Raw genomic sequence first — 25245 nt, 5'->3', positions numbered from 1 at the left:
TAGACTGTAAGCGCGTTGCGGGCAGGGGATGTGTCTGTTATATTGTCGTTGTGGGCAGTGAATGTTATCTGGGACTCTCTCGAGTGCTTAGTACAGGGCTCTGCACACAGTGAATCATCATCAATCGTATTTATTGAGCGCTTACTATGTGCAGAGCACTGTACTAAGCGCTTGGGAAGTACAAATTGGCAACGTATAGAGACAGTCCCTACCCAACAGTGGGCTCACAGTCTAAAAGGTGGGCTCACAGTCTAAAAGAATGTTACCTTGGACTCTCTCGAGTGCTTAGTACAGTGCTCTGCACACAGTAAGTGCGCAATAAATACAGATTAACTGCCTGAATGACTGTTTGTACTCCCCCAAGCCCTTTATCCAGAGCTCTGCATGCAATAAGTGCTTGATCAGTACAAATGATTGATTGATTAATGTGATGAAGCCCTCCCCTACTACCGCGCCCGTGTGATTTTCACTTTTTCCCTGGGAATCTTGTGGGCCTGGAAGAGTTGGGGCGCTTGACACCCATTCATTCATTCATTCATTCAATCATATTTATTGACTGCTTGCAAAGCGCTGTCCTAAGCGCTCGGGAGAGGACATTATAACAGTAAACAGGCACATTCCCTGCGCACAATGAGCTCGTAACTCCTGTCCCCAGTGACACCATTCATCATCATCATCATCATCATCATCAATCGTATTTATTGAGCGCTTACTGTGTACAGAACACTGTACTAAGCGCTTGGGAAGTACAAATTGGCAACATATAGAGACAGTCCCTACCCAACAGTGGGCTCACAGTCTAAAAGGGGGAGATAAAACCAAACATACTAACAAAATAAAATAAATAGAATAGATATGTACAGGTAAAATAAATAAATAGAGTAATAAATCTGTACAAACATCTATACATATATACGGGTGCTGTGGGGAAGGGAAGGAGGTAAGATGGGGGGATGGAGAGGGGGACGAGGGGGAGAGGAAGGAAGGGGCTCATTCAGCACTAATTGTTAAGTTGATCGGTGGCTTTTATTGAACACTTACTGTACGCAGGGCACTGAACTAAGCACTCGGGAGAGTACAGTTTAACAGAGTTTGTAGACACATTCATTAATTCAATCATATTTATTGAGCGCTTACTGTGTGCACAGCACCGTACTAAGTGCTTGGGAAGTACAATTCAGCAAGTAATAGAGACAGTCCCTGCCCACAACCGGCTCACAGTCTAGAAGGGAGGAGACAGACATCGAAACAAGTCAACAGCCCTGCCCGCAGCGAGCTTCCAGTCTTGAGGGGCAGACAACCGGTAATATAAATCATCAAATTCTGGATGGATGTAAATGCCGTGGGGCCGAGGGAGGGGAGATTACCGAGTGCCCAAAGGGTACTAATTCCCCTACGACATCCCTTTTTCCTTTAATAAATGTGATTAATTATTATGGCACTAGTGAAGCGCTTACTATGTGCCAAGTACTGTTCTAAGCGCTGGGGTAATTACAAGGTAATCAGGTTGGATCCAATCCCTATCCCCCATGGGGCTCACGGTCTTAATCCCCATTGACGGATGAGGTAACCGAGGCCAGAGAAGTGAAGTGCCTTGCCCGACGTCACACAGCAGGCCAGTGGATCAATCAGTTGTATTTATCGGTGACTTACTGTGTGCAGAGCACTGTACTAAGCGCTTGGGAAGTCCAAGTTGGCAACATATAGAGACGGTCCCTACCCAACAGTGGGCTCACAAAGTGACTTGCCCAAGTTCACACAGGAGGGAAGAGGCAGAGCCTCAATCAACCAAAGATGCTTATTGAGCGCTTACTGCCTGCGGGGCTCTGTACTAAGCGCTTGGGAGGGCAGCTTGCCTAGTGGATAGTGCACAGGCCCGGCCTGGAGTTCAGAAGGACCTGGATTCCAATCCCCGCTCTGCCGCTTGTCTGCCACGTGACTGTGTTAATATAATAATAATAATAATAATAATGGCATTTATTAAGCGCTTACTATGTGCAAAGCACTGTTCTAAGCGCAGGGGAGGTTACAAGGTGATCAGGTTGTCCCACATGGGGCTCACAGTGTTAATCCCCATTTTACAGATGAGGTCACTGAGGCACAGAGAAGTTAAGTGACTTGCCCAAAGTCACACAGCTGACAATTGGCAGAGCCGGGATTTGAACCCATGACCTCTGACTCCAAAGCCCGGGCTCTTTCCACTAAGCCACGCTGCTTCTCTATGTTTTGTTGTCTGTCTCCCCCTTCCAGACTGTGACCCCGCTGTTGGGTAGGGACCGTCTCTAGATGTTGCCAGCTTGGACTTCCCAAGCGCTTAGTCCAGTGCTCTGCACACAGTAAGCGCTCAATAAACACGATTGAATGAATGAATGTGGGCAAGTCACTTCACTTTTCTGGGCTTCACCTGTAAAATGGGGATTAAGACCGTGAGCCCCACGTGGGACAAGGCCTGTGTCCAAGCTGAGAAATTTGTATCTACCCCATCGCTTCGGACAGCTTGGCACATATTAAACATTTAGCAAGTACCACTATTATTATTATTATTATTATTATTAACAAATGCCAATTTTAAAAAAAGAGAGCAAGAGAGAGTACAACAGTGTTGGTAGAAAAGTTCCCTGCCCACTAGAAGCTTCCAGGCCGGAGAGGGAAAATTCACTGAGGGAGGGAATTGCTGGTAGAGGATTCATTCCGCTCATCTTCTTAGTTGGAAACATTTTTAACAGATGGGAAGACAGGAGGAGGAGGGGGAAGAGGAGGAAGTCAGGGAGGGAATTTGAAAGGTTGCATCCAAGTTACTGCCACAGTTCAGCACTTTTGTCCCCTAAATGAGCGTGGGGCAGCAGCTTGGCCTCGTGGATAAAGCTCAAGCCTGAGGGCGTGGGTTCTAATCCCTGCTCTGCCACTTGCCTGCTGGGTGACCTCGGGCAAGTCACCTAACTTCTCTGGGCCTCAGTTTCCTCAACCACAGAATTCATTCAGTCGTATTTATTGAGCGCTTCCTGTGTGCAGAGCACTGTACTAAGCCCTTGGGAGAGTACAATACAACAATAAACAGACACATTCCCTGCCCACAACGAGCTTACAGTCTAGAAGAAGAATAAGTTAATAGTTAATTAACTTATTAAGTTAATAACCAACTCGGTTATATTGTTATCTCCCAAGTGCTTAGTGGAGGTTTGGTTTTGTTCTCTGTCTCCCCCTTTTAGACTGTGAGCCCACTGTTGGGTAGAGACTGTCTCTATATGTTGCCAGTTTGTACTTCCCAAGCGCTTAGTACAGTGCTCTGCACACAGTAAGCGCTCAATTAATATGATTGATGATGATGATGATGATGGAGGGCTCTACCCACAGTAAGGGCTCAATAAATACCATGGATTGAGTGATTGACAGCTGCTCATTTTCTGATGATCTTCGCCCCGTCCATTGGATTGAAAACTGTACTCCCATCGCATAGATCCCAGCTCCGCCAATTGTAAGCTGTATGACTTTGGGCAAGTCACTTAACTTCTCCGTGCCTCAGTTCCCTCATCTGTAAAATGGGGATTAAGACCGTGAGCCCCCCCGTGGGACAACCTGATCACCTTGTAACCTCCCCAGCGCTTAGAACAGTGCTTTGCGCATAGTAAGCGCTTAATAAATGCCGTCATCATCATCATATAAACGGACCGTGGCTTTTCCCTTCCTCCTGAGTCCCCCGCAAGTCGTTACGGAGTTTGAATCAATCAATCAATCGTATTTATTGAGCGCTTGCTGTGTGCAGAGCACTGTACTAAGCGCTTGGGAAGTACAAGTTGGCAACGTATAGAGACAGTCCCTACCCAACAGTGGGCTCACAGTCTAAAAGAGGGAGACAGAGAACCAAACCAAACATACTAACAAAATAAAATAAATAGAATAGATATGTACAAGTAATATAAATGAATAGAGTAATAAATATGTACAAACATATATCCATATATACAGGTGCTGTGGGGAAGGGAAGGAGGTAAGATGGGGGGGTGGAAAGGGGGACGAGGGGGAGAGGAAGGAAGGGGCTCAGTCTGGGAAGACCTCCTGGAAGAAGACACAGAATATTGGAAATGGGGCATTGCCCAGTCCCGGTCCTCTCCGTACATCCTTTTATCGGCTTCGGAATGATGGTGGGGAAAAAACAAACGAAAATAAGTGTTTCTTACCCGCCCCCCCACCCCCTCTCTTATTTTTTGAAAGTTTCTGAGTAATAATTGAGAATGCAAATGAGTTTCAATCAAGTTGCCATTGTTCTCCCGGTTTCAAATTCCCAGTTGCGATTATTTTATATTCACACATGTTCGGGAGGAGTGGTCTCCCTGGAGTCCGGTCGGCCGGCTGGTCCGCCTGAAGTCCCCTGGCGGGTGGCCGGGCCGGGCGGCTTGCGGCGGGGCACTGCCCGCTGTGTGCCGGGTGGGTGGCGAGGCTGTTTTGGGAGAGGGGGAGGAAAGAATTCCCTGTAGGATCCTCCTTTCTTCCCCCACTCACCCCACATCATCATCAATCGTATTTATTGAGCGCTTACTATGTGCAGAGCACTGTACTAAGCGCTTGGGAAGTACAAATTGGCAACATATAGAGACGGTCCTTACCCAACAGTGGGCTCACAGTCTAAAAGGGGGAGACAGAACAAAACCAAACATACTAACAAAATAAAATAAATAGAACAGATATGTACAAGTAAAATAAATAAATAAATAGAGCAATAAATATATACAAACATATCATCATCAATCGTATTTATTGAGCACTTACTATGTGCAGAGCACTGTACTAAGCGCTTGGGAAGTACAAATTGGCAACATATAGAGACAGGCTCTACCCAACAGTGGGCTCACAGTCTAAAAGGGGGAGACGGAGAACAAAACCAAACATACTAACAAAATAAAATAAATAGAATAGATAGGTGCAAGTAAAATAAATAAATAAATAGAGTAATAAATATGTACAAACATATCATCATCATCAGTCGTATTTATTGAGCGCTCACTCTGTGCAGAGCACTGTACTAAGCACTTGGGAAGTACAGATTGGCAACATCTAGAGACAGTCCCTACCCAACAGTGGGCTCACAGTCTAAAAGGGGGAGACGGAGAACAAAACCAAACATACTAGCAAAATAAAATAAATAGAATAGATATATACAAGTAAAATAAATAAATAAATAAATAGAGTAATAAATATGTACAAGCATATCATCATCATCATCATCATCAATCGTATTTATTGAGCGCTTACTATGTGCAGAGCACTGTACTAAGCGCTTGGGAAGTACAAATTGGCAACATATAGAGATGGTCCCTACCCACCAGTGGGCTCACAGTCTAGAAGGGGGAGACAGAGAACAAAACCAAACATACTAACAAAATAAAATAAATAGAATAGATAGGTACAAGTAAAATAAATAAATAAATAAATAGAGTAATAAATATGTACAAACACATCATCATCATCATCATCAATCGTATTTATTGAGCGCTTACTATGTGCAGAGCACTGTACTAAGCGCTTGGGAAGTACAAATTGGCAACATATAGAGACAGTCCCTACCCAACAGTTGGCTCGCAGTCTAAAAGGGGGAGACAGAGAACAAAACCAAGCATACTAACAAAATAAAATAAGTAGAATAGATAGGTACAAGTAAAATAAATAGAGTAATAAATATGTACAAACATATCATCATCATCATCATCAATCGTATTTATTGAGCGCTTACTATGTGCAGAGCACTGTACTAAGCGCTTGGGAAGTACAAATTGGCAACATATAGAGACAGTCCCTACCCAACAGTGGGCTCACAGTCTAAAACGGGGAGACGGAGAACAAAACCAAGCATACTAACAAAATAAAATAAATAGAATAGATATGTACAAGTAAAATAAATAAATAAATAGAGTAATAAATATGTACAAACATATATACAGGTGCTGTGGGGAAGGGAAGGAGGTAAGATGGGGGGGATGGACTAACATTCCCATGTTCATGACACTGTAGCCCAAATCAATCAATCAGTCGTATTTATTGAGCGCTTACCGTGTGCAGAGCGCTTGGGAAAGTCCAAGTTGGCAACATCTAGAGACGGTCCCCACCCAACAGTGGGCTCACAGTCTAGAAGGGGACTCAGAAGAACCCTGGAAGGGTCACCAGCTAGTCACCTCCTCTGTATCCGCTTCTGTGTGCGTTCGGATATTTCTTTTGTCCGTTTCACTGCCGGGCTTCATCCCCATGGTGGGGGGCAGGTCCTCAGTTCTGGCTCTAAGTGTGTCCCCATTCTGAGTTTTGGTTAGGATCTGATTAGGAAAGGTTCTCCCTTGGCTGCTTTGGGCTTTACTTCCTTTTCCCTCCCTTCTTTAGCCTCCAACAAAGGTATTCGGGACACTGAGGTAACCGAAAGGCAAAAAGGACGCTCGAAAGAACCGGGGAAAAGTCTCTATCTAGTCTGCCCCTCTATATCTAATAATAATGATGGTATTTGTTAAGCGCTTACTATGGCGCTTAAGCAGCGTAGCAGCGTGGCTGAGTGGAAATAATAATAATAATAATAATAATAATAATGGCATTTGTTAAGCGCTTACTATGTGCTCAGCACTGTTCTAAGCACTGGGGGGGATACAAGGTGATCAGTTTGTCCCACGTGAGGCTCACAGTCTTAATCCCCATTTTACAGATGAGGTAACTGAAGCTCAAAGAAGTTAAGTGACTTGCCCAAGGTCACACAGCAGACATGTGGGGGAGCTGGGATTCGAACCCATGACCTCTGACTCCAAAGCCCGGGCTCTTTCCACTGAGCCATGCTGCTTCCACAGGCTGGGGGAGAGCCCGGGCTTTGGAGTCAGAGGTCCTGGGTTCAAATCCCGGCTCCGCCAATTGTCAGCCGTGTGACTTGGGGCAAGTCACTTCACTTCTCTGGGCCTCAGTTCCCTCATCTGTAAAATGGGGATTAAGACTGTGAGTCCTCTGTGGGACCACCTGAGCACCTTGTGACCTCCCCAGCTCTTAGAACAGAACTTTGCACATAGTAAGCGCTTAATAAATGCCATCATTATTATTATTATTATTATGTGCGAAGCACTGTTCTAAGCAGTGGGTACCACTATTACTACTTCTACTACTAATAATGATCTTGTTAAGTGCTTACTATGTGTCATGCACTGTTCTAAGCACCGGGGTCGATACAAGTTAATCAGATTGGGCACCGTCCCTGTCCCATATCGGGCTCACGGTCTTAATCCCCATTTTCCAGATGAGGTAACCGAGGCCCAGAGAAGTGAGGTGACTTGCCCAAAGTCACACAGCAGGCAGTTGACGGACCCGGCATTAGAACCCATGACCTTCTGACTCCCGGGCCGTGCGCTATCCACTAGGCCATACTTCTTTTTTTTTTTTTTTAATGGCATTTATTAAGCGCTTACTATGTGCGAATCACTGTTCTTTAGGTATATTCAGTTATCCATTTCACTCATGGGCTTCATCATGCTCGTTGCAGGCAGGGAACGTGTCTGGTTATTGTTGTACTGTACTCTCCCAAGTACTTAGTACAGTGCTCTGCACACAGTAAGTGCTAATTAGTGCTAGTTAAATAATTGGAGGCCTTCCCAGACTGAGCCCCTTCCTTCCTCTCCCCCTCGTCCCGCTCTCCATCCCCCCATCTTACCTCCTTCCCTTCCCCACAGCACCTGTATATATGTTTGTACAGATTTATTACTCTATTTATTTATTTCTTTAACTTGTACATATCTATTCTATTTATTTTATTTTGTTAGTATGTTTGGTTTTGTTCTCTGTCTCCCCCTTTTAGACTGTGAGCCCACTGTTGGGTAGGGACTGTCTCTATTTGTTGCCAACTTGTACTTCCCAAGCGCTTAGTACAGTGCTCTGCACATAGTAAGCGCTCAATAAATACGATTGATGATGATGATAATTAAACATGATGTCTGGTGGGCAGGCCCTCAGTTCTGCCCCGGAAAGTTTTCTCCCTCCGAGTTTTGGTTAGGACCCGATTAGGAGAGGTTCTCTCTTGGCTGCTTTGGGCTTTTCCTTCTTTTCCTTCTCTTCTTTATCCTCCAACAGAGGTGTTGATGACCCCACAATGGCCAAAAGCGAGAAGGAGACTCAAAAGAACCTTGGAAAAATCGCTAATTAGTCATCCCCTCCATATCTGTATTGGTGTATATTCAGTTATTTATTCTGATCGTTCAGTTGGGTATACTCGTAAAACTTTTCACCTGACGTTCTTCCTTTTGCTCCCATGAGTCCAAAATGTGTTTGACCGTCCGTCTCCCCTGTTAGACTGTAAGATCCTTGAGGGCAGGGAATGTGTCTTTACTCAAGAGAAGCAGCTTGGCCTGATGGATAGAACGTGGGCCTGGGTTCTAATTCCGACTCCGCCACTTGTCTGCCACGTGGCTTCGGGCTAGTCCCTTCACTTCTCTGGGCCTCAGTTACCTCAGCTGTGAAATGGGGATTAAGATTCATTCATTCAATCGTATCTATTGAGCGCTTACTGTGTGCCGAGCACTGTACTAAGCGCTTGGGAAGTACAAGTTGGCAACATATAGAGATGGTCCCTGCCCAACAGCGGGCTCACAGTCTAGAAGAATTTCCGGAATGAATCTAGAGTTTCCCTGGGATTGACTTAATAATAGTGATTGCATTTGTTAAGCGAACGAAGATTGGGAGCCTCAGGGATTGTGTCCAACCAGATTTGCTTGTATCCAGGCCAACACTTGGTACATAGTAAGTGCTTAACAAAATGCCACATTTATTATTATTATTATTATTATTATCATCATTATTTTTGTTGTTAAAGTCGTTCTTTTCCAAACTCAGTGCACCGTCACACTCCGTAGGGTTTCAGCAAATTACTCCTGCTTGGACTTATTTATTTTACGGTATATGTAAAGTGCTTACTATGCGCCAGGCACTGTACTGAGCGCTGGGGTAGGTAAAAGCTAAGCAAGTTGGGCACAGTCCTTGTCCCACATGGGGCTCACAGTCTTCACCCCCATTTCACAGATGAGGTAATCGTCAGTCGTATTTATTGAGCACTTACTGTGTGCAGAGCACTGTACTAAGCGCTTGGGAAGTCCAAGTTGGCAACATATAGAGACAGTCCCTACCCAACAGTGGGCTCACAGTCTAAAAGGGGGAGACAGAGAACAAAACCAAACATACTAACAAAATAAAATAAATAGAATAGATAATGGAGGCCCTGAGAAGTGAAGTCACTTGCCCGCGGTCATGCAGTGAACCCGTGACTTTGCGGCTCCCAGTACAGTGGCGATGGATTCGACATCAGATCTAGCACAGCAGGAAACCCAGTTCGGGCCAAAACCATCCTGCTTTTCCCGGCCTAGGGAAAATGGCCAATTCCGGGATCCCTCCGGGGCAAGCTGAGTCTCCAGCCTCGTCGTTATTTCCGGTGGCCTTTTCCGTGGAGATTAGTAACGGCCGATCCTTCTCTCCCAGGCTTCGTGACGGGTTATTAAGACGTCCAGCCGGAGACAAAGCATACTAGATGTCATCTCTTTGCCTGTTAGTTAAACCGGGGGTGGGGGGACGCAAAAAAAATCATCTCACCGCAGCGGGATGGAGGGATCCGTGCGAGCCTGACAGGGAAAAGGATCGCGGAGGGGCTCCGCGTGTGGAAGCCAGATCCAGCTCCCCACGGCGTGCAGTGGATGCCTACCTGGGCTAAACTAGAAATGCTCCTGAACCTCTCTGTTTCTCCCACCTCACTCGGTCCCCGCGGTAACGGCGGGCGAGGCAAGCACTTCCAGCATGTTTCTCGTGGGTCGGAGCTGCCATTTTTCCCGACTTTGACAACGGCCACAGCATGTTTGAGAGCTCACCTCCTCCAGGAGGCCTTCCCAGACTGAGCCCCTTCCTTCCTCTCCCCCTCGTCCCCCTCTCCATCCTCCACATCTTACCTCCTTCCCTTCCCCACAGCACCTGTATATATGGATATATGTTTGTACATATTTATTACTCTATTTATTTTACTTGTACATATCTATTCTATTTTATTTTGTTAGTATGTTTGGTTTTGTTCTCTGTCTCCCCCTTTTAGACTGTGAGCCCACTGTTGGGTAGGGACTGTCTCTATATGTCGCCAATTTGTACTTCCCAAGCGCTTAGTACAGTGCTCTGCACATAGTAAGCGCTCAATAAATACGATTGATGATGATGATGAGGATTACTCTGTTTAGTTTACTTGTACATATCTATTCTATTTATTTTATTTTGTTAGTATGTTTGGTTTTGTTCTCTGTCTCCCCCTTTTAGACTGTGAGCCCACTGTTGGGTAGGGACTGTCTCTATATGTCGCCAATTTGTACTTCCCAAGCGCTTAGTACAGTGCTCTGCACATAGTACGCACTCAATAAATACGATTGATGATGATGATGAGGATTACTCTATTTAGTTTACTTGTACATATCTATTCTATTTATTTTATTTTGTTAGTATGTTTGGTTTTGTTCTCCGTCTCCCCCTTTTAGACTGTGAGCCCACTGTTGGGTAGGGGCTGTCTCTATATGTTGCCAGTTTGTACTTCCCAAGCGCTTAGTACAGTGCTCTGCACACAGTAAGCACTCAATAAATATGATTGATGATGGTGATGTTTGGAGGGGCGGGAATGGTTGGCCCTTGGGCATGCACCCCAATAATAAGAACTGTGGGATCTAAGCGCTTATGTTGGGCCAGCCTCTGTATTAAGCTCTGGGATAGATAGAATCAGTCCCTGTCCTACATGGGGCTCACGGTCTTCATCCCCATTTTACAGATGAGGGAACTGAGGCACAGAGTCATAATAATAATGAATAATTATGGTATCCTTTACTGTGCGCCAGGCACTTTACTAAGCGCTGAGGTCCAGCCCACTGTTGGGTAGGGACTGTCTCTATATGTTGCCAACTTGTACTTCCCAAGCGCTTAGTACAATCAATCAATCAATCAATCGTATTTATTGAGCGCTTACTGTGTGCAGAGCACTGTACTAAGCGCTTGGGAAGTATAAGTCGGGAACATATAGAGACAGTCCCTACCCAACAGTGGGCTCACAGTCTAAAAGTCTAAAAGTACAGTGCTCTGCACACAGTAAGCGCTCAATAAATACGATTGAATGAATGAATGAAAGAGGGGACACAGTCCCTGTCCCATATGGGGCTCACGGTCTTCATCCCTATTGTACAGATGAAGGAACTGAGGCACAGAGTCACAATAATAATGAATAATTATGGTATTCCTTAAGCACTTACTGTGTGCCAGGCACTTACTAAGCACTGAGGTCCTTAGGAGTGGGGAAACGCAATCCCCGTCCCACGTGGGGCTCACGGTCTTCATCCCCATTGTACAGCTGAGGGAACTGAGGCACAGAGTAGTTCAGTGACTTGCCCGAGGTCACACATCAGATAAGGGGCGGAGCCGGGATTAGAACCCAGGTCCTTCTGACTCCCACTACTAGGCCTTGCTGCTTCCCCTCATGTTTGGACACCCGCCGTCGGACATGCCTAATTCTTCCCCCTTCAACATACCCTTTATGGATTTCTCGTCCGTGAACTCATCCACAGTGCTGTGCACATAGTAAGCGCTTAATAAATGCCATCGCATTATTATTATTATCCGAGTCCCCCTCCACCCCTTGATCTTAATGATATTTTCCACCGTCCAACTTCCTGATTCAGTGAAATCCAGCTCAGGGAGTCCCAACCGCTTCCTCCCTTGAATTTCTGAGGGAAATCCAGTTTCCTAGGGGCAGGAAATTCTTTGCTTTTTAATCACGGTGAAACGACCTCACTCTCGGTGCGGTCGAGTCAGGAGGAAGCGGGGCCTGGGAGTGAGAGGTCGTGGGTTCTAATCCCGGCTCCGCCACGTGTCTGCCGTGCGATCTTCTTCACTTCCTCAGTCACCTCATCTCTAAAATGGGGATGAAGACTGTGAGCCCCATGTGGGGCGCAGGGATCGTGTCCAACCCGATTATCTTGTATCTACACCAGCGCTTAATATAATTCCTGGCCCATAGTAAGCCCCGAACAGATACCGTTTAAAAAAAAAATACAGAGCTAACTTTTTAAGGCCTGGATAGAGAAGGATTAGGGCGGAAAGCTAGGATCGTGGAAAACAAGGGAGAAAAGAGGAATTCCGTCCTCATCGTCTGATTCAGTAGGTGCTTTGCCTCGGTTCAAGGGTGGTATTGATTCGCTACAAGCCTGGCCCTCTCTCCTCTCCTGGAAATTGTCATGCAGGGAACAACTCGATCGAAAATGATGTACATTCTATATAATAACCTGCTACCAGCAAAATGCACCCGGCAACTCTTCTCTTGGGAGGGTTTGGGGAGTGGGGGGGGAGAAATTCAATTACCCGAAATTTTCAGCACATTCATATTCAATTGCATCACAGCAGATGCTCATTAGTATGTTGTTATTAATTGGTATTCACTTTAGGTTTTGTTTAAAATGAAGATAATAATTAGGTTTTAATTACCGCATCATTCCAAGGGAAGGAAAGCGAGGAAAGGAAGAGAGAAAAGCTTCTCACGACACAGATATTCCCCGTTGCCAACTCAGACTTGGGCGACTGAGTCAATCAATCCGTCAATCAGTGGTGTTTGAGGGCTTAGTATGTGCAGGGCACTGTACTAAGCGCTTGGTACAGTTATGTTGCCAACTTGTACTTCCCAAGCGCTTAGTACAGTGCTCTGCACACAGTAAGCGCTCAATAAATACGATTGATTGATTGGGAGAGTACAACATAACAGAATTAGCAGACAGGCTCCCTGCCCGTGACGAGCTTACAGTCTAGAGGGGGAGACCGACATTGCTATAAATAAATAATTTATAATATATAATTTAAAAGTATGTACCTAAGTAGCGTGGGGATGGGGCAAAAATAAAATGTCACAGATCCCGGAGCATCGACGACGCAGCAGGGTGTGAGCTCGCTGTGGGCGGGGAGTGTGTCCGTCTTCCGTTGTTTCGTCCTCTCCCAAGCGCTTAGTACAGTGCTTTGCACCCAGTAAGCGCTCTGTAAATACGACTGAATGAACGATCGAAGTCTCCCAGTAGGCGAGGAGAGATTCTAGGAACAGAAATTACCAGTTTAAAAAAATAATAATAAAAAAAAAAATCCATCGTTACCAAGAACTAGCCCTAAATTGTCTACTTGATGGACGTACTGAAAATCAGTTGATAATGTGCCCCGCCATTCCTTCTAATCAAATTACCCAAAAGACTTCTTGGAAAAGTAACCCTCACAAGCGTCTGATTAATGGAGTGGTGCCACTGTTTTGAATTAGAGCTAATTGAAGTAATCCAAATAAGTTATTTCCGAAGCCTATAGAAATGATTTCCTTTGCAAAGCAGCGCGGAGCTGTTGGCAAACCGGTGTCCTTACTCTCTGTTGTTCCACATTTGTAATAAAAGTGGGGGAAAAAAAAAGGCAGAGACGGGGAAGAAACCGAGATGGTTTACTCATCCGCTTTCCACGCTTTGTATCCGTCTCTGGATCAACTTTTATAGGTTTTTCTTGCCACCGCCTCTCGCGGCCTTAACGTTCTCCCGTGTGGGAATTGAGGAACGAGAGATCCGAGGATGAGGCTTTATTTCTTTGCCCGAATCGATCATGGCCGACTTGGAGGTGTGTAGGTGTGTTTGGGCTGCTGCTTTGTTCAGAAAGGCCAAGATTCAAGTAAAACCGTCCTTCACGGTGCGGTAAAAGCTGAGGAACAGGGAACGGAGCAAAATATGAAAATTAAAGCCGCGATCTGGTGGACGCGTAACAGACCATCCGATGTGCACTCGCCCCTAAGCGCCTTGAGGGTCAGAGTCGTGGCTTCCGACTCTGTTCAGGAACTAGTGCTGTTGGTGGATTGAGTCTGCTCAGGGCATCCTGAGAAGCAGCGTGGCTCAGTTGAAAGAGCCCGGGCTTCGGAGTCAGAGGTCACGGGTTCAAATCCCGGCTCCACCACTCGTCAGCTGTGTGACTTCAGGCAAGTCACTTCACGTCTCTGTGCCTCAGTTCCCTCATCTGTAAAATGGGGATGAAGACTGTGAGCCCCCCGTGGGACAACCTGATCACCTTGTAACCTCCCCAGCGCTTAGAACAGTGCTTTGCACATAGTAAGCGCTTAATAAATGCCATCATTATTATTATTATTATCTGCCTCCACATCCAACAGAAAGTCCTCACCACTGGCTTTAGAGCCCTCGATCGCCTCGTGCCCTCCTAGCTCACCTCACTGCTCTCATTCATTCATTCAATCGTATTTATTGAGCACTTACTGTGTGCAGAGCACTGTACTAAGCGCTTGGGAAGTCCAAGTTGGCAACATCTAGAGACGGTCCCTACCCAACAGCAGGCTCACAGTCTAGAAGGGGGAGACAGACAACAAAACACATTAACAAAATAAAATAAATAGAACAGTAAATATGCACCAGTAAAATAGAGTAATAAATCCGTACAAACATATATACAGGTGCTGTGGGGAGGATGTAGGGTGGGGGGGGCGGGGGAGAGGAGTGGGGGGAAATAAGTAATAAATCTGTACAAACATATATACAGGTTATATATACCCCATTTTACAGATGAGGGAACTGAGGCCCAGAGAAGTGAAGTGACTTGCCCAAAGTCCCACAGCTGGCAAGTGGCGGAACCGGAATTTGAACCCATGACCTCTGACTCCAAAGCCCGCGCTCTTTTCACTGAGCTACACAGCCCGCACAGTTGGCTCCTGTAATGCCAACCTTCTCCCTGGGCCTCCATCTCGTCCATCTCGCCGCCGACCTCTCGCTCCCATCCTGCCCCGGCCAGGAACGCCCTCCCTCCTCGTATCCGACAGACAGTGACTCTCCCCCACTTCATCATCAATCGTATTTATTGAGCGCTTACTATGTGCAGAGCACATAGTAAGTTCCCCCACTTCAAAGCCTTCCTGAAGGCCCACCTCCTCCAAGAGGCCTTCCCTCACTAAGCCCTCCTTTCCCCTTCTCCCACTCCCTTCTGCACCACCTTGACTTGCTCCCTTTATTCATCCTCCCCCCCCAGCCCCACACCACTTGTCATTTCTTTATTTACATTAACGTCCGTCTCCCCCTCTAGACTTAAGCTCACTGTGGGCAGGGACTGTGTCTGTTTATATTGTTTTCATTCATTCGATCATATTTACTGAGCGCTTACTGAGGGCAGAGCACTGTACTAAGCGCTTCAAAAGTACAGTTCGAGTACAAGTACAATTGTACTCTCCCAAGCCCTTAATAATAGTGCTTTGCACACAGTAAGCTCTCAGTAAATACGAGTGCACGAATGAAAGCTGGTTAATAGTTTGATCGTGGCTGAGTGGAAAGAGCCCGGGCTTTGGAGTCAGAGGTCATGGGTTCAAATTCCGGCTCCGCCTCTTGTCAGCTGTGGGACTTTGGGCAAGTCACTTCTCTGGGCCTCAGTTCCCTCATCTGGAAAATGGGGATGAAGACTGTGAGCCCCATGTGGGACAACCTGATCACCTTGTATCCCCCCAGCGCTTAGAACCGTGCTTTGCACATAGTAAGCGCTTAATAAATGCCATTATTATTATTATTATTATACCTAGACCAAAAATACTGGAATAGAGAAGTTATCCTCATCCACTGACAGAAAGGTTTTCTTGCCGTTGATGGCGGGGGTGATAACAGAAGCGGTGCAGCCTAATGGATAGAGCACGGGTCTGGGAATCAGAAGGACCTGGGTTCTAACCCCGCTTCCGCCACTTGTCTGCTACCCGACTTTGGCCACTTCACTTCCGTAGGCCTCAGTTACCCCATCTGGAAAATGGGGATTTTATTAGCTGAGCCCCATGTGTGACAGGGACTGTGTCCCACCTGATTAGCTGTGTCTTCCATGAGCTTTGTACGGTGCCCGGCACATAGTAAGCGCTTAACAAATGCCATTAAGAAAAGAATAAGGATTCAGCGCACTCTTTCCGTTGTTCCTGCCCATTCTTGGTCTGCTGATCCTCTTTAGTTTTGCTTGGCTCCCTGCCCCACTGTCCACCTTGTTTTATCAGTTGTGTTTATCGAGACTGTCCTGTAGACTTTGAGCTCACTGTGGTCAGGGATCGTCACTCTCTGTTGTTGTACTGCGCTGTGCTCACAGTAAGCACTGAACAAATACAATTGAAGGAATAAATTGTGCATATTGTGTGCAAAGCACCGTACTAGCGCTTAGAACAGTGCTTTGCACATAGTAAGCGCTTAATAAATGCCATCATTATTATTATTATTACTAAGCACTTGGGAGAGGACAGTAGAACAATAAACAGAAATATTCTCTGCCCACAACGAGCTTACGGTTCAGAGATATTGGGCCGTATTCGGCGTTTTGACTTGGGCTATCGTGGCTTTTCTCGGAAGCTTTTTTTCCACTCACCCCTCCTCTCATGTTCTCCCAGCCTCTCTGACAGTGGCACTTTCCTTTCTTCCGTCTTCCTTTCTTCCCAGGAAAGAGATGGGCAGGAAGCCATCTCCCTTAAAATTCCCTCCGTAAAGCAACGAGAAAAGTGTCCAAGGTAAAAAAAAAAAAAAAAAACAGGCTGGTGAAATTAATCCTCCTTTAGGCAGCTAAATAAAAGTGCTCAATCTCTGGCCCGTTTCCTCCTAGGAGCTCAAAGAACCCCAAGTTTAATCTAGAAATCTCCCAGCGTCCCTTTTCTCATCGCTGAGCTAATGAGCTCTCTCAAGCCACTTCCAAAGAATATTTCTCTCCCCTCCTTCACTAGTGGAAATCAGTCTTTTATCAATCTTAGAGGCAAGGAACCAGTTTCGGTTTGGGCAGGAAAACCGAGCGACTCTCCTTGTCCGGCAAACCCGTCGCGAGGAGACGGGATGAGGTTTGCACAGCCGAATCCTGAGGGATGTGACGGGCTATTCCGGGGAGTAACGTTCGTTTTTAAAGAGTGACATTAAAGTCCTTTACCCGCGCCCCGCGACGAAAGTCGGTGGAAAAACTTCATTTTTACGCCCTCCTTTTGGACTCTGATTCTCCTCCGGCATCTGTGTGCTATTTTGTCGGGGTCTTTTTTAAAGATGCCCTTTCCCATGCAGCGAACTAGAATGCAGGCCATGGCACAAACGGGAGCTGTTTCCTCAGTGAATCACAGTGGCTTTGGCACATGATGTTCTAGCCATAAAGGCTGCAGGAAGAGAAGCCCGATTGCGAACCCCTCCCTCAGAGAATGCAATTTTCAAAGAAGGAGGAAGAAATCGAACATTTTAAACGAATAAGTGAAAGCTAGAGAGAGAGAGAGAGAGAAATGTTAAAATATCATCTTATTTCCTTGAAGTATTTTCCATCCAATCTCGTACAGTCAGAATGAGCTTTTAAGTGGGGGGAAAAAGCGTAGCTGAAGATCTCAAAGAAGACTGGAGGGTGTCAGGTTTTCTTGATTAGAAGAATTTATCATCAAAGCCAAAGGAGAAAGGATCATGAAAATCAAAAAAAAGAAGAAGAAAAAAACCCACCTACCTACAAGTCATCCTAAATTAATGGTATAAAATCAAGAAAACAAAAGTGGTGTTATTTTCGGCGCACATCTCCGCTAGAGGTAACATCTTCCTTGAGGAGCAGCTTGGCCTAGTGGAAAAAGCACAGGCCTGAGAGTCAAAGGACTTGGGCTCTAATCCTGACTCCCCCAATTACCTGCCGTGTGACCTTGGGCAAGTCATTTCGCTGCGCCTCAGTTTCCTCGACTGCAAAATGGAGAGTCAATACCTGCTGTCCCTCCTACTTGGACTGTATGCCCCATGCGAGACAGGGACCATGTCCAACCTGATTAACTTGCATCAACCACCTGGCCCGGCACATACTAAGCCCTTATCAAATTTAATCGTATTTATTGAGCGCTTACTGTGTGCAGAGCACTGTACTAAGCGCTTGGAAAGTACAGTTTGGCAACAGACAGAGACAGTCCCTACCCAATAACGGGCTCACAGTCTAGAAGACGGGCTCAAATACCACAGTCGTTATCCTCGTTTTCATTGCCTGCTGTGTGATCTGGGCAAATCACATCCCTTCTCTGGGCCTCAGTTTCACCGTCTGCAAAATGGGGGTTCAATACTTTGTCCTCTCTCCTTTTGTGAGCCCCACGCGGGACCCGATGATCTTGTATATCTACCCCAGTGCTCGACACACAGCGAGCACTTAACGAATACCCTAATTTATTGATTTCCTTTTCCCCCCGTGTTCCCGAAATCCACTCCCAACTATCTGACACTCAAAGTCTCAAGCGGTTTTGAGTTTTGAACTGGATTATTAATTGGTAAGCGCCTAACAGTTACCGTAATTCATTGATTTCCTTTTCCCCCCACGTGTTCCCGAAAGCCACTCCGGACCATCCGACGTTCAAAGTGTCATGGGGCTTTTTTGTCTTCAGCTAGGTTATGAATTGCCAGAGAGAGACAGGAAGCAGAAGAGTAGTACTCTTTTTATTAGTATTTTGTCTGTGTGTATGTGTACATATACATGTATATATTTTTTTTCTTTTTGTGTGTGTGTGTGTGTGTGTGTGTGTTTTTCTCATCCATTTAAGCAGTGACTTTCAATTAGCCCATCAACTAATATCAGGTCATTCAACTCCATAGCTGACGCGTTATTCCATCCTGTGGGTTGTCACTCTCCTGCTTCAGTTGGCTGGCAAAGGTTCTCATATATCCATTACCAGCAACACAGCACTTTGCATTTCTGAATTGACAAGCAGCTATATTGACCTAGCGCTTATTATGGGTCAACAGCTGCGTTAACCAACGGAAGGACTGCAGGGCAATTAAAATGAATTGGCAAAAATATATCTTCCTAATTTACTCCAATTTGTTATTTATGCTAACATTGTATGGCTTCTATGGTGACACTAAACAGAACGGACCCAATGGTGGCAATTAACATAAAAATATAATGGCTAATCAAATTGACAGCAACTGTTTCTCATCATCTCCCCACACAATACATTATCAAAACAAACTATTATGAAGGAGGTAATTTCAGTGTTCCATTCAACCTGCTGCAAGAGTGCAGTCAGGGAGATGTGTACTAGCAATTACTGCCGAATCTAAAAAACTAAACAAATAACTTAATCGCTGTCGTCCTCCTCCTCCTCCTCCTTTTTTTTCCCTCAGGAAGCGGTAATCAGGATTTGCTAAAAATAACCGGCATATAATAGTATAATGATGATGCATATTGCAGAATAGCTAATAAGAAATAAAATAGGCTCCTAGGTGACTAGTCTTTAAAAATAGGTTCAGGTGAAGAAAATGACTGCCTCTAACATGCCCATCTAGAGACAATAGCCAGAGTTGATGAATGAATTGGCTCAGAGGGTTTGTTCTGATGGCCTGATATTTATAGGCTCCGAGGGGAAGAGCCCGAGAAGTTTCCAACCTTCCCAGTGGAGTAACTGGGTCCGGCGGTAAGCTGGGTGGTGCTGAGAGTCTTCTGGATTATAAACTGGATTATAAACTGGCTTCGTAGCCATGGTGTGGCCAACGCGGTAATGATAATAATAATAATCCTTGTGGTAATCCTTCCTTCCTCTCCCCCTCGTCCCCCTCTCCATCCCCCCATCTTACCTCCCTCCCTTCCCCACAGCACCTGTATATATGTTTGTACATATTTTTTTACTCTATTTATTTATTTATTTTATTTAATTTGTACATATCTATTCTATTTATTTTATTTTGTTAGTATGTTTGGTTTTGTTCTCTGTCTCCCCCTTTTAGACCGTGAGCCCACTGTTGGGTAGGGACTGTCTCTATATGTTGCCAACTTGGACTTCCCAAGCTCTTAGTACGGTGCTCTGCACATAGTAAGCGCTCAGTAAATACGATTGATGATGATGGTAATCGGAAAGCGCTGCGCTGTACTAAGCGCCGGGTCCCACGTGGGGCTCACAGTTTAAGCAGGAATCCCCATTTTGCAGGTGAGGGAACCGGGGCCCGGAGAAGTGTAGTGACTCAGCCAAGGTCACACGGCAGACAAGTGCTTAGAACAGTGCTTTGCACATAGTAAGCGCTTAATAAATGCCATTATCATTATTATTAAGTGGAGGAGCCGGGATTAGAACCCGGATCCTCTGACTCCCAGCCCCGGGCCGTAGCCACTAGGCCAGCCCACTTCTCCAGCTGAGTGGCCCATGGATTTGACACCGGCCTGACCTAAGATGCCTTTGACTGAGATTTATTTTTTTTCTTTACTTAATATTACCCGATTCCCTTTTTTTTCTCCTTGTCATTAACTCTATAATAATGATGATAATTGTGGTATCGATTAAGCATTTACTCTGTGGGATGCCCTGGGCTAGGTACATTGCTATTATATCCTTACGCTCTGCTTCCACCAGACAAATTTCAGCAACTCGAGAGTGGCTGGATCTAATAATAATAAGAATAACCGTGGTATTTGTTGAGCACTGACTACATGCCAAGCACCATTCTGAGCGCTGGGCTACGAGCAAGGTAATCAGGCCGGACGCAGCCCCTGTCCCCACGTGGGGCTCACAGTCTTAATCCCCATTTTCCTAACTGTAACTGGGGCACAGAGATGTTAAGTGACTTGCCCAGGGTCACACAGCGGACTTGCGGTGGAGCCGGGATTAGAACTCACATCCTTTGACGCCCAGGCTCTTTCCACTAGGCCACTACTCTCCCTCCATGCCTTAGCTGCACACTCCCATCTCAGGTTTTAGCACTGACACATCTCCAAGAGGCCTTCCCTATATCCTCATTTCCTTTTCTCCCACTCCCTACTGAGTCACCCTGATTTTCTCCCTTTATTTATGTGCCCCAACACTTATGTACATATCTGTAATTTTATTTATTCGTATGAATGTCCGTCTCCCCCTCAAGACTGACTTCACTGTGGCAGGGAATGGGTCTGTTCTTCTTCCGTTGGACTCTCCCAGGCGCTCAGTACAGGGCTTGACACAGTAAAAGCTCAGTAAATACAGTCGATTGATTGATTGATTGGATCGAACCTAGTAAGAGATGTCGACTCCATAGGCCGTTGAGCGTTGGTAGGGAGAGAGCCCATTCTGACTGTAAGCTTGTTATGGGTAGGGAATCATCATCATCATCATCAATCGTATTTATTGAGCGCTTACTATGTGCAGAGCACTGTACTAAGCGCTTGGGAAGTACAAATTGGCAACGTATGGAGACAGTCCCTACCCAACAGTGGGCTCACAGTCTAAAAAGGGGGCTCACAGTCTACAAAGTGGGCTCACAGTCTAAAAATGTGGGAATGTGGGAATGTGCCCACTGGTTCTTGTACTGTCTTCCCAAATGCTTAGTACAGGGCTTGGCACTTAGTAAGTGCTCATTAAATACCGCCGATGGATCGCTGTAACTGGCAAAGACAAAATGCAGTGGGTTCTAGAGTGAAAGTTGGCGGGGACGCTTTGTCTCTCTCCACGAAAGAAAGAAAGAGATGCTGTGGTGGCTGGAGCCCGGGCCTGAGAATCAGAAAGTCCTGGGTTCTAATTCCAGCCTCGCCACTTGTCTGCTGGGTGACCTTGGGCAAGTCACTTCACTTCTCTGGGCCTCAGTTCCTTCCTCTGTAAAATGGGGCCTGTGAGCCCCTCGTGGGACATTCATTCATTCAGTGTTATTCTCTCCCCCTTTTAGACTGTGAGCCCACTGTTGGGTAGGGACTGTCTCTGTATGTTGGCAACTTGTACTTCCCAAGCGCTTAGTGCAGTGCTTTGCACACAGTAAGCGCTCAATAGGTAGGATTGATTGATTGATTGAGTGCTTGTACTAAGCACTTGGAAAGAACAATTCAGCAACAAATAGAGACAATCCCTGCCCAGCATCGGGCTCACAGTCTAGAAGACAGGGACCGTGTCCAAAGCGATTTGCTTCTTCTACCCCAGAGCTTAGTACAGTGGCTTGCACATGGGAAGCACTTAACAAATTCCAGAATTATCATTAGTATTATAAATTGAGGGGCTGTTAGTGGGAGATTCCCCAGGTGTGATGCACCTGTGGCCATTCTTTTATATCCACCCCTCTTCCTGAACGCGTAGTGGTGTAAGCGTATGCCAATGTATTTGGAGGAGCCGTCTTGGCCTTGGGGAGTGGATGGGATACGTGTCGTTTCATGGCGTGGGAAAGGGAAGGCAACTGTGGGAATTGGTCCAAAGCGGAACTGTCACCCCACGTTAGGGTCTGAGCCCCATAAGGGAGTTGGAATATTTCCTGGGTCTGAACCATCCTTCTCATCATCATCAATCGTATTTATTGCACGCTTACTATGTGCAGAGCACTGTACTAAGCGCTTGGGAAGTACTTCTCCATATACGGCCCTTCTGTACCCATATAAGAATCATAATAATAATTACTTTTGTATTTGTTCAGCATTTACTAAATGGCAAGCACTTTAGTAGGCTCTGGGGTAGGTACAGGCTAATGGGGTTGGACACAGCGCCTATCCCATATGGGGCTCACAGTCTTCATCCCCATCTTACAGGTGAGGGAACTGAGGCCCAGAGAAATCGGAAGCGGCGTGGCGGATAGAGCACGGGAAGGTCATGGGTTCTAATGCCGGCTCTGCCACTCGTCTGCTGTGTGACCTGGGGCAGGTCACGTCACTTCTCTGAGCCTCAGTTGCCTCATCTGTAAAACGGGGATCACAACCACGAGCCCCGCGTGGGACAAGGACTGTGTCCAACCCGATTTGCTTACATCCACCCCAGCGCTTAGTTCAGTGCCTGGCACCTAGGAAGCGCCGGGCAGATACCGTCATCATCATCATTATTATCGTTAAGTGGAGTGACTAGCCTAAGGTCACACACCCAGAGGAACCCTGGCTCCGGCCCGAAGCGGGGAGAACAGCGGAGCAGCGAACGTTAACCAGCCTTCGGCGACGATTTAACTTCCCGCCCGCGCGGCCAGAGTTCCCGGGCGCCCGAGGGTACCACTTTTCCCAATTAGCAGTGCAAATTGTCGCAGGTGCCTAGGAATTTTCAATTTGACAAAATCCGTTTTTTTGACAGCGCGGACAATCAGCCTGCCGCTCCGCAAGTAGCAATCTGTGATCCGAGTGGCAGGATTTACTGGGAATTATGAAGGGAACCTACGGTACAGAAAGGAACCATTAGTATTCCTCACCCCCTCCCCCTTTTTTTTTTTTCATTTTTTTGATATGTGGTTTAATATAGAAGTCGGTATTAGGGAACGTACCCTGTTAGGAGGAAGCTTTTCTTTTCCCCCTTCCCCAACAGAGGGCCTCATTTATGTTCTGTTCCGTTGCAGTTTTCCGACAAGGCCCTGTATACCCAACTGTGCTTTTACCGGTACATTTTTGACGTGGACTATGCCCAGGAGAAACTTACTACCGAGCAGGAGAAAGGTACGTTAAAATACTGTAATTACCCCGGAGTCGAAAGTAGAGATTTGCATCACAAAAGCCAGCCCTCCTCCATCCGCCGGCGGACGGCGGGAGACTCCGAACCCCGCGAGGTTGCCCTCCCGAAGGGGGTGGCCGAGGAGGGGGACCCCTCTCCCCCCATCTCTGGACCCCCCCCCCCAAGGTCGCCCTTTATTTACCGTGGGAAGCCCGGAGAGGAGCGGCGCCCGTCTTTTTGGAAAATGCTGTTTTCTCTGAAGTTTCGTAATTGCAATAAACGGAGCAGGGGAAACGTGCTCATTGGGCTGAAACCTGGAATTACGGCGAGGCAATGTCAACGGAAGAAGCTCGTCGGGAGCCGGGGATCGCGGGGAAAGGATGGGGGTGAGGAGCCGCTCGTCCTCTAGACGGGAAGCTCGTGGTGGGCAGGGAATGGGTCCGTTTATTGTTCTGGTGGACTCTCCCAAGCGCTTAGTACTGTGTTCTGCACGTGGTAAGCACTCGGTAGCTATGATTGAATGAATTGGAGCAAATCTTTTAGACTGTGTTGGGTAGGGACTGTCTCTATAAGTTGCCAACTTGTACTTCCCAAGCGCTTAGTACAGTGCTCTGCACACAGTCAGCGCTCAATAAATACGATTGATGATGATGATGATTCAAACCTCGGGGAGCGGCGAGGTGCCGCTGAGCTTCCCTGCAACCCTCACATTAAAGTGCCCAACCTAAAGAGAGAACTCGGGGGTCTCTAGACCCCATTCAGGCCTGGCACGGCTCTGTCACACCACTTACAGGATCTGCAAATGTCATGACAAGTTTTTTTGTTGTTTTTTTTTTTCCCTCCAGCCTTGCATTACAGCGACAACTATTCCGCTGCCCTTTTTTTATTTTCAAGCGAATTTACACCTTTTTTTTATTAGTTGCCTGCGGCTTGTTTACTTGGTGTTGTCAGGGGCTGCCAAGTCAAAACATTTCACTTTCTCGGGGCTGGAGAGGGACTCTGCGGCGTAGGAAAGTCGGCCTCCTCGACAGTTGAAGAATACCGTGAGCCCGCTGTTGGGCAGGGACTGTCTCTATATGTTGCCAACTTGTACTTCCCAAGCGCTTAGTACGGTGCTCTGCACACAGTAAGCGCTCAATAAATACGATTGGTGATGATGATCTGGCCAAACACAGACCCGTCACCGTCCGGACGGCCTCGGAGGTGGCGTCTGCTGAATGGGGTGATGGGTCTGGGCCCGGCCCGTTCCCCGAGGGAGCCGGTGGTTTTCAGGGGTCCCGGGGGAACCTGTCGCTTCGCCGGCTTCGGCGCTGGGGACGGGCAGAGCGCGGAGAGGGGACAGACCCCCGGAAGACACTGGTGAGGCAGTGAACCCTAAACCCCCGTGGTGGCCGAACCGATGGCCCTCTTCGCCTTATTTCTCTGCGAAGTCTCTGGGGTTCCACTGGATAACGGTAATAATGGTATTTGTTAAGCGCTTACAACGCTGGGGTAGATAGAAGCTCATAATAATAATAATAATTGGCATTTGTTAAGCGCTTACTATGTGCAAAGCACTGTTCTAAGCGCTGGGGAGGATACAGGGTGACCAGGTTGTCCCACGTGGGGCTCACAGTCTTAAATCGGTAATAATGGTATTTGTTAAGCGCTTACAATGCTGGGGTAGATAGAAGCTCATAATAATAATAATAATTGGCATTTGTTAAGCGCTTACTGTGTGCAAAGCACTGTTCTAAGCGCTGGGGAGGATACAGGGTGATCAGGTTGTCCCACGTGGGGCTCACAGTCTTAAATCGGTAATAATGGTATTTGTTAAGCGCTTACAACGCTGGGGTAGATAGAAGCTCATAATAATAATAATAGTTGGC

At 46.6% G+C, this 25245-nt stretch overlaps 1 protein-coding gene across 1 annotated transcript in view; it reads left to right on the top strand.

The window, feature by feature from the left end:
• POLA1 (DNA polymerase alpha 1, catalytic subunit) overlaps positions 1-25245 on the top strand; it is a 302830-nt gene that overhangs the window by 222129 nt on the left and 55456 nt on the right. The window contains exon 36 of the mRNA XM_038757398.1: positions 23286-23382. Coding sequence (XP_038613326.1) covers positions 23286-23382 — 97 coding nt within the window. The remainder of the gene's footprint in view (positions 1-23285; positions 23383-25245) is intronic.

The sequence above is a fragment of the Tachyglossus aculeatus genome, chromosome 15 (assembly GCF_015852505.1).
Source record: "Tachyglossus aculeatus isolate mTacAcu1 chromosome 15, mTacAcu1.pri, whole genome shotgun sequence".
Classification (NCBI taxonomy): Eukaryota; Metazoa; Chordata; class Mammalia; order Monotremata; family Tachyglossidae; genus Tachyglossus; species Tachyglossus aculeatus.
Note: the sequence above shows the minus strand (reverse complement) of the source record. Positions and strands in the feature narration are given on the sequence as shown.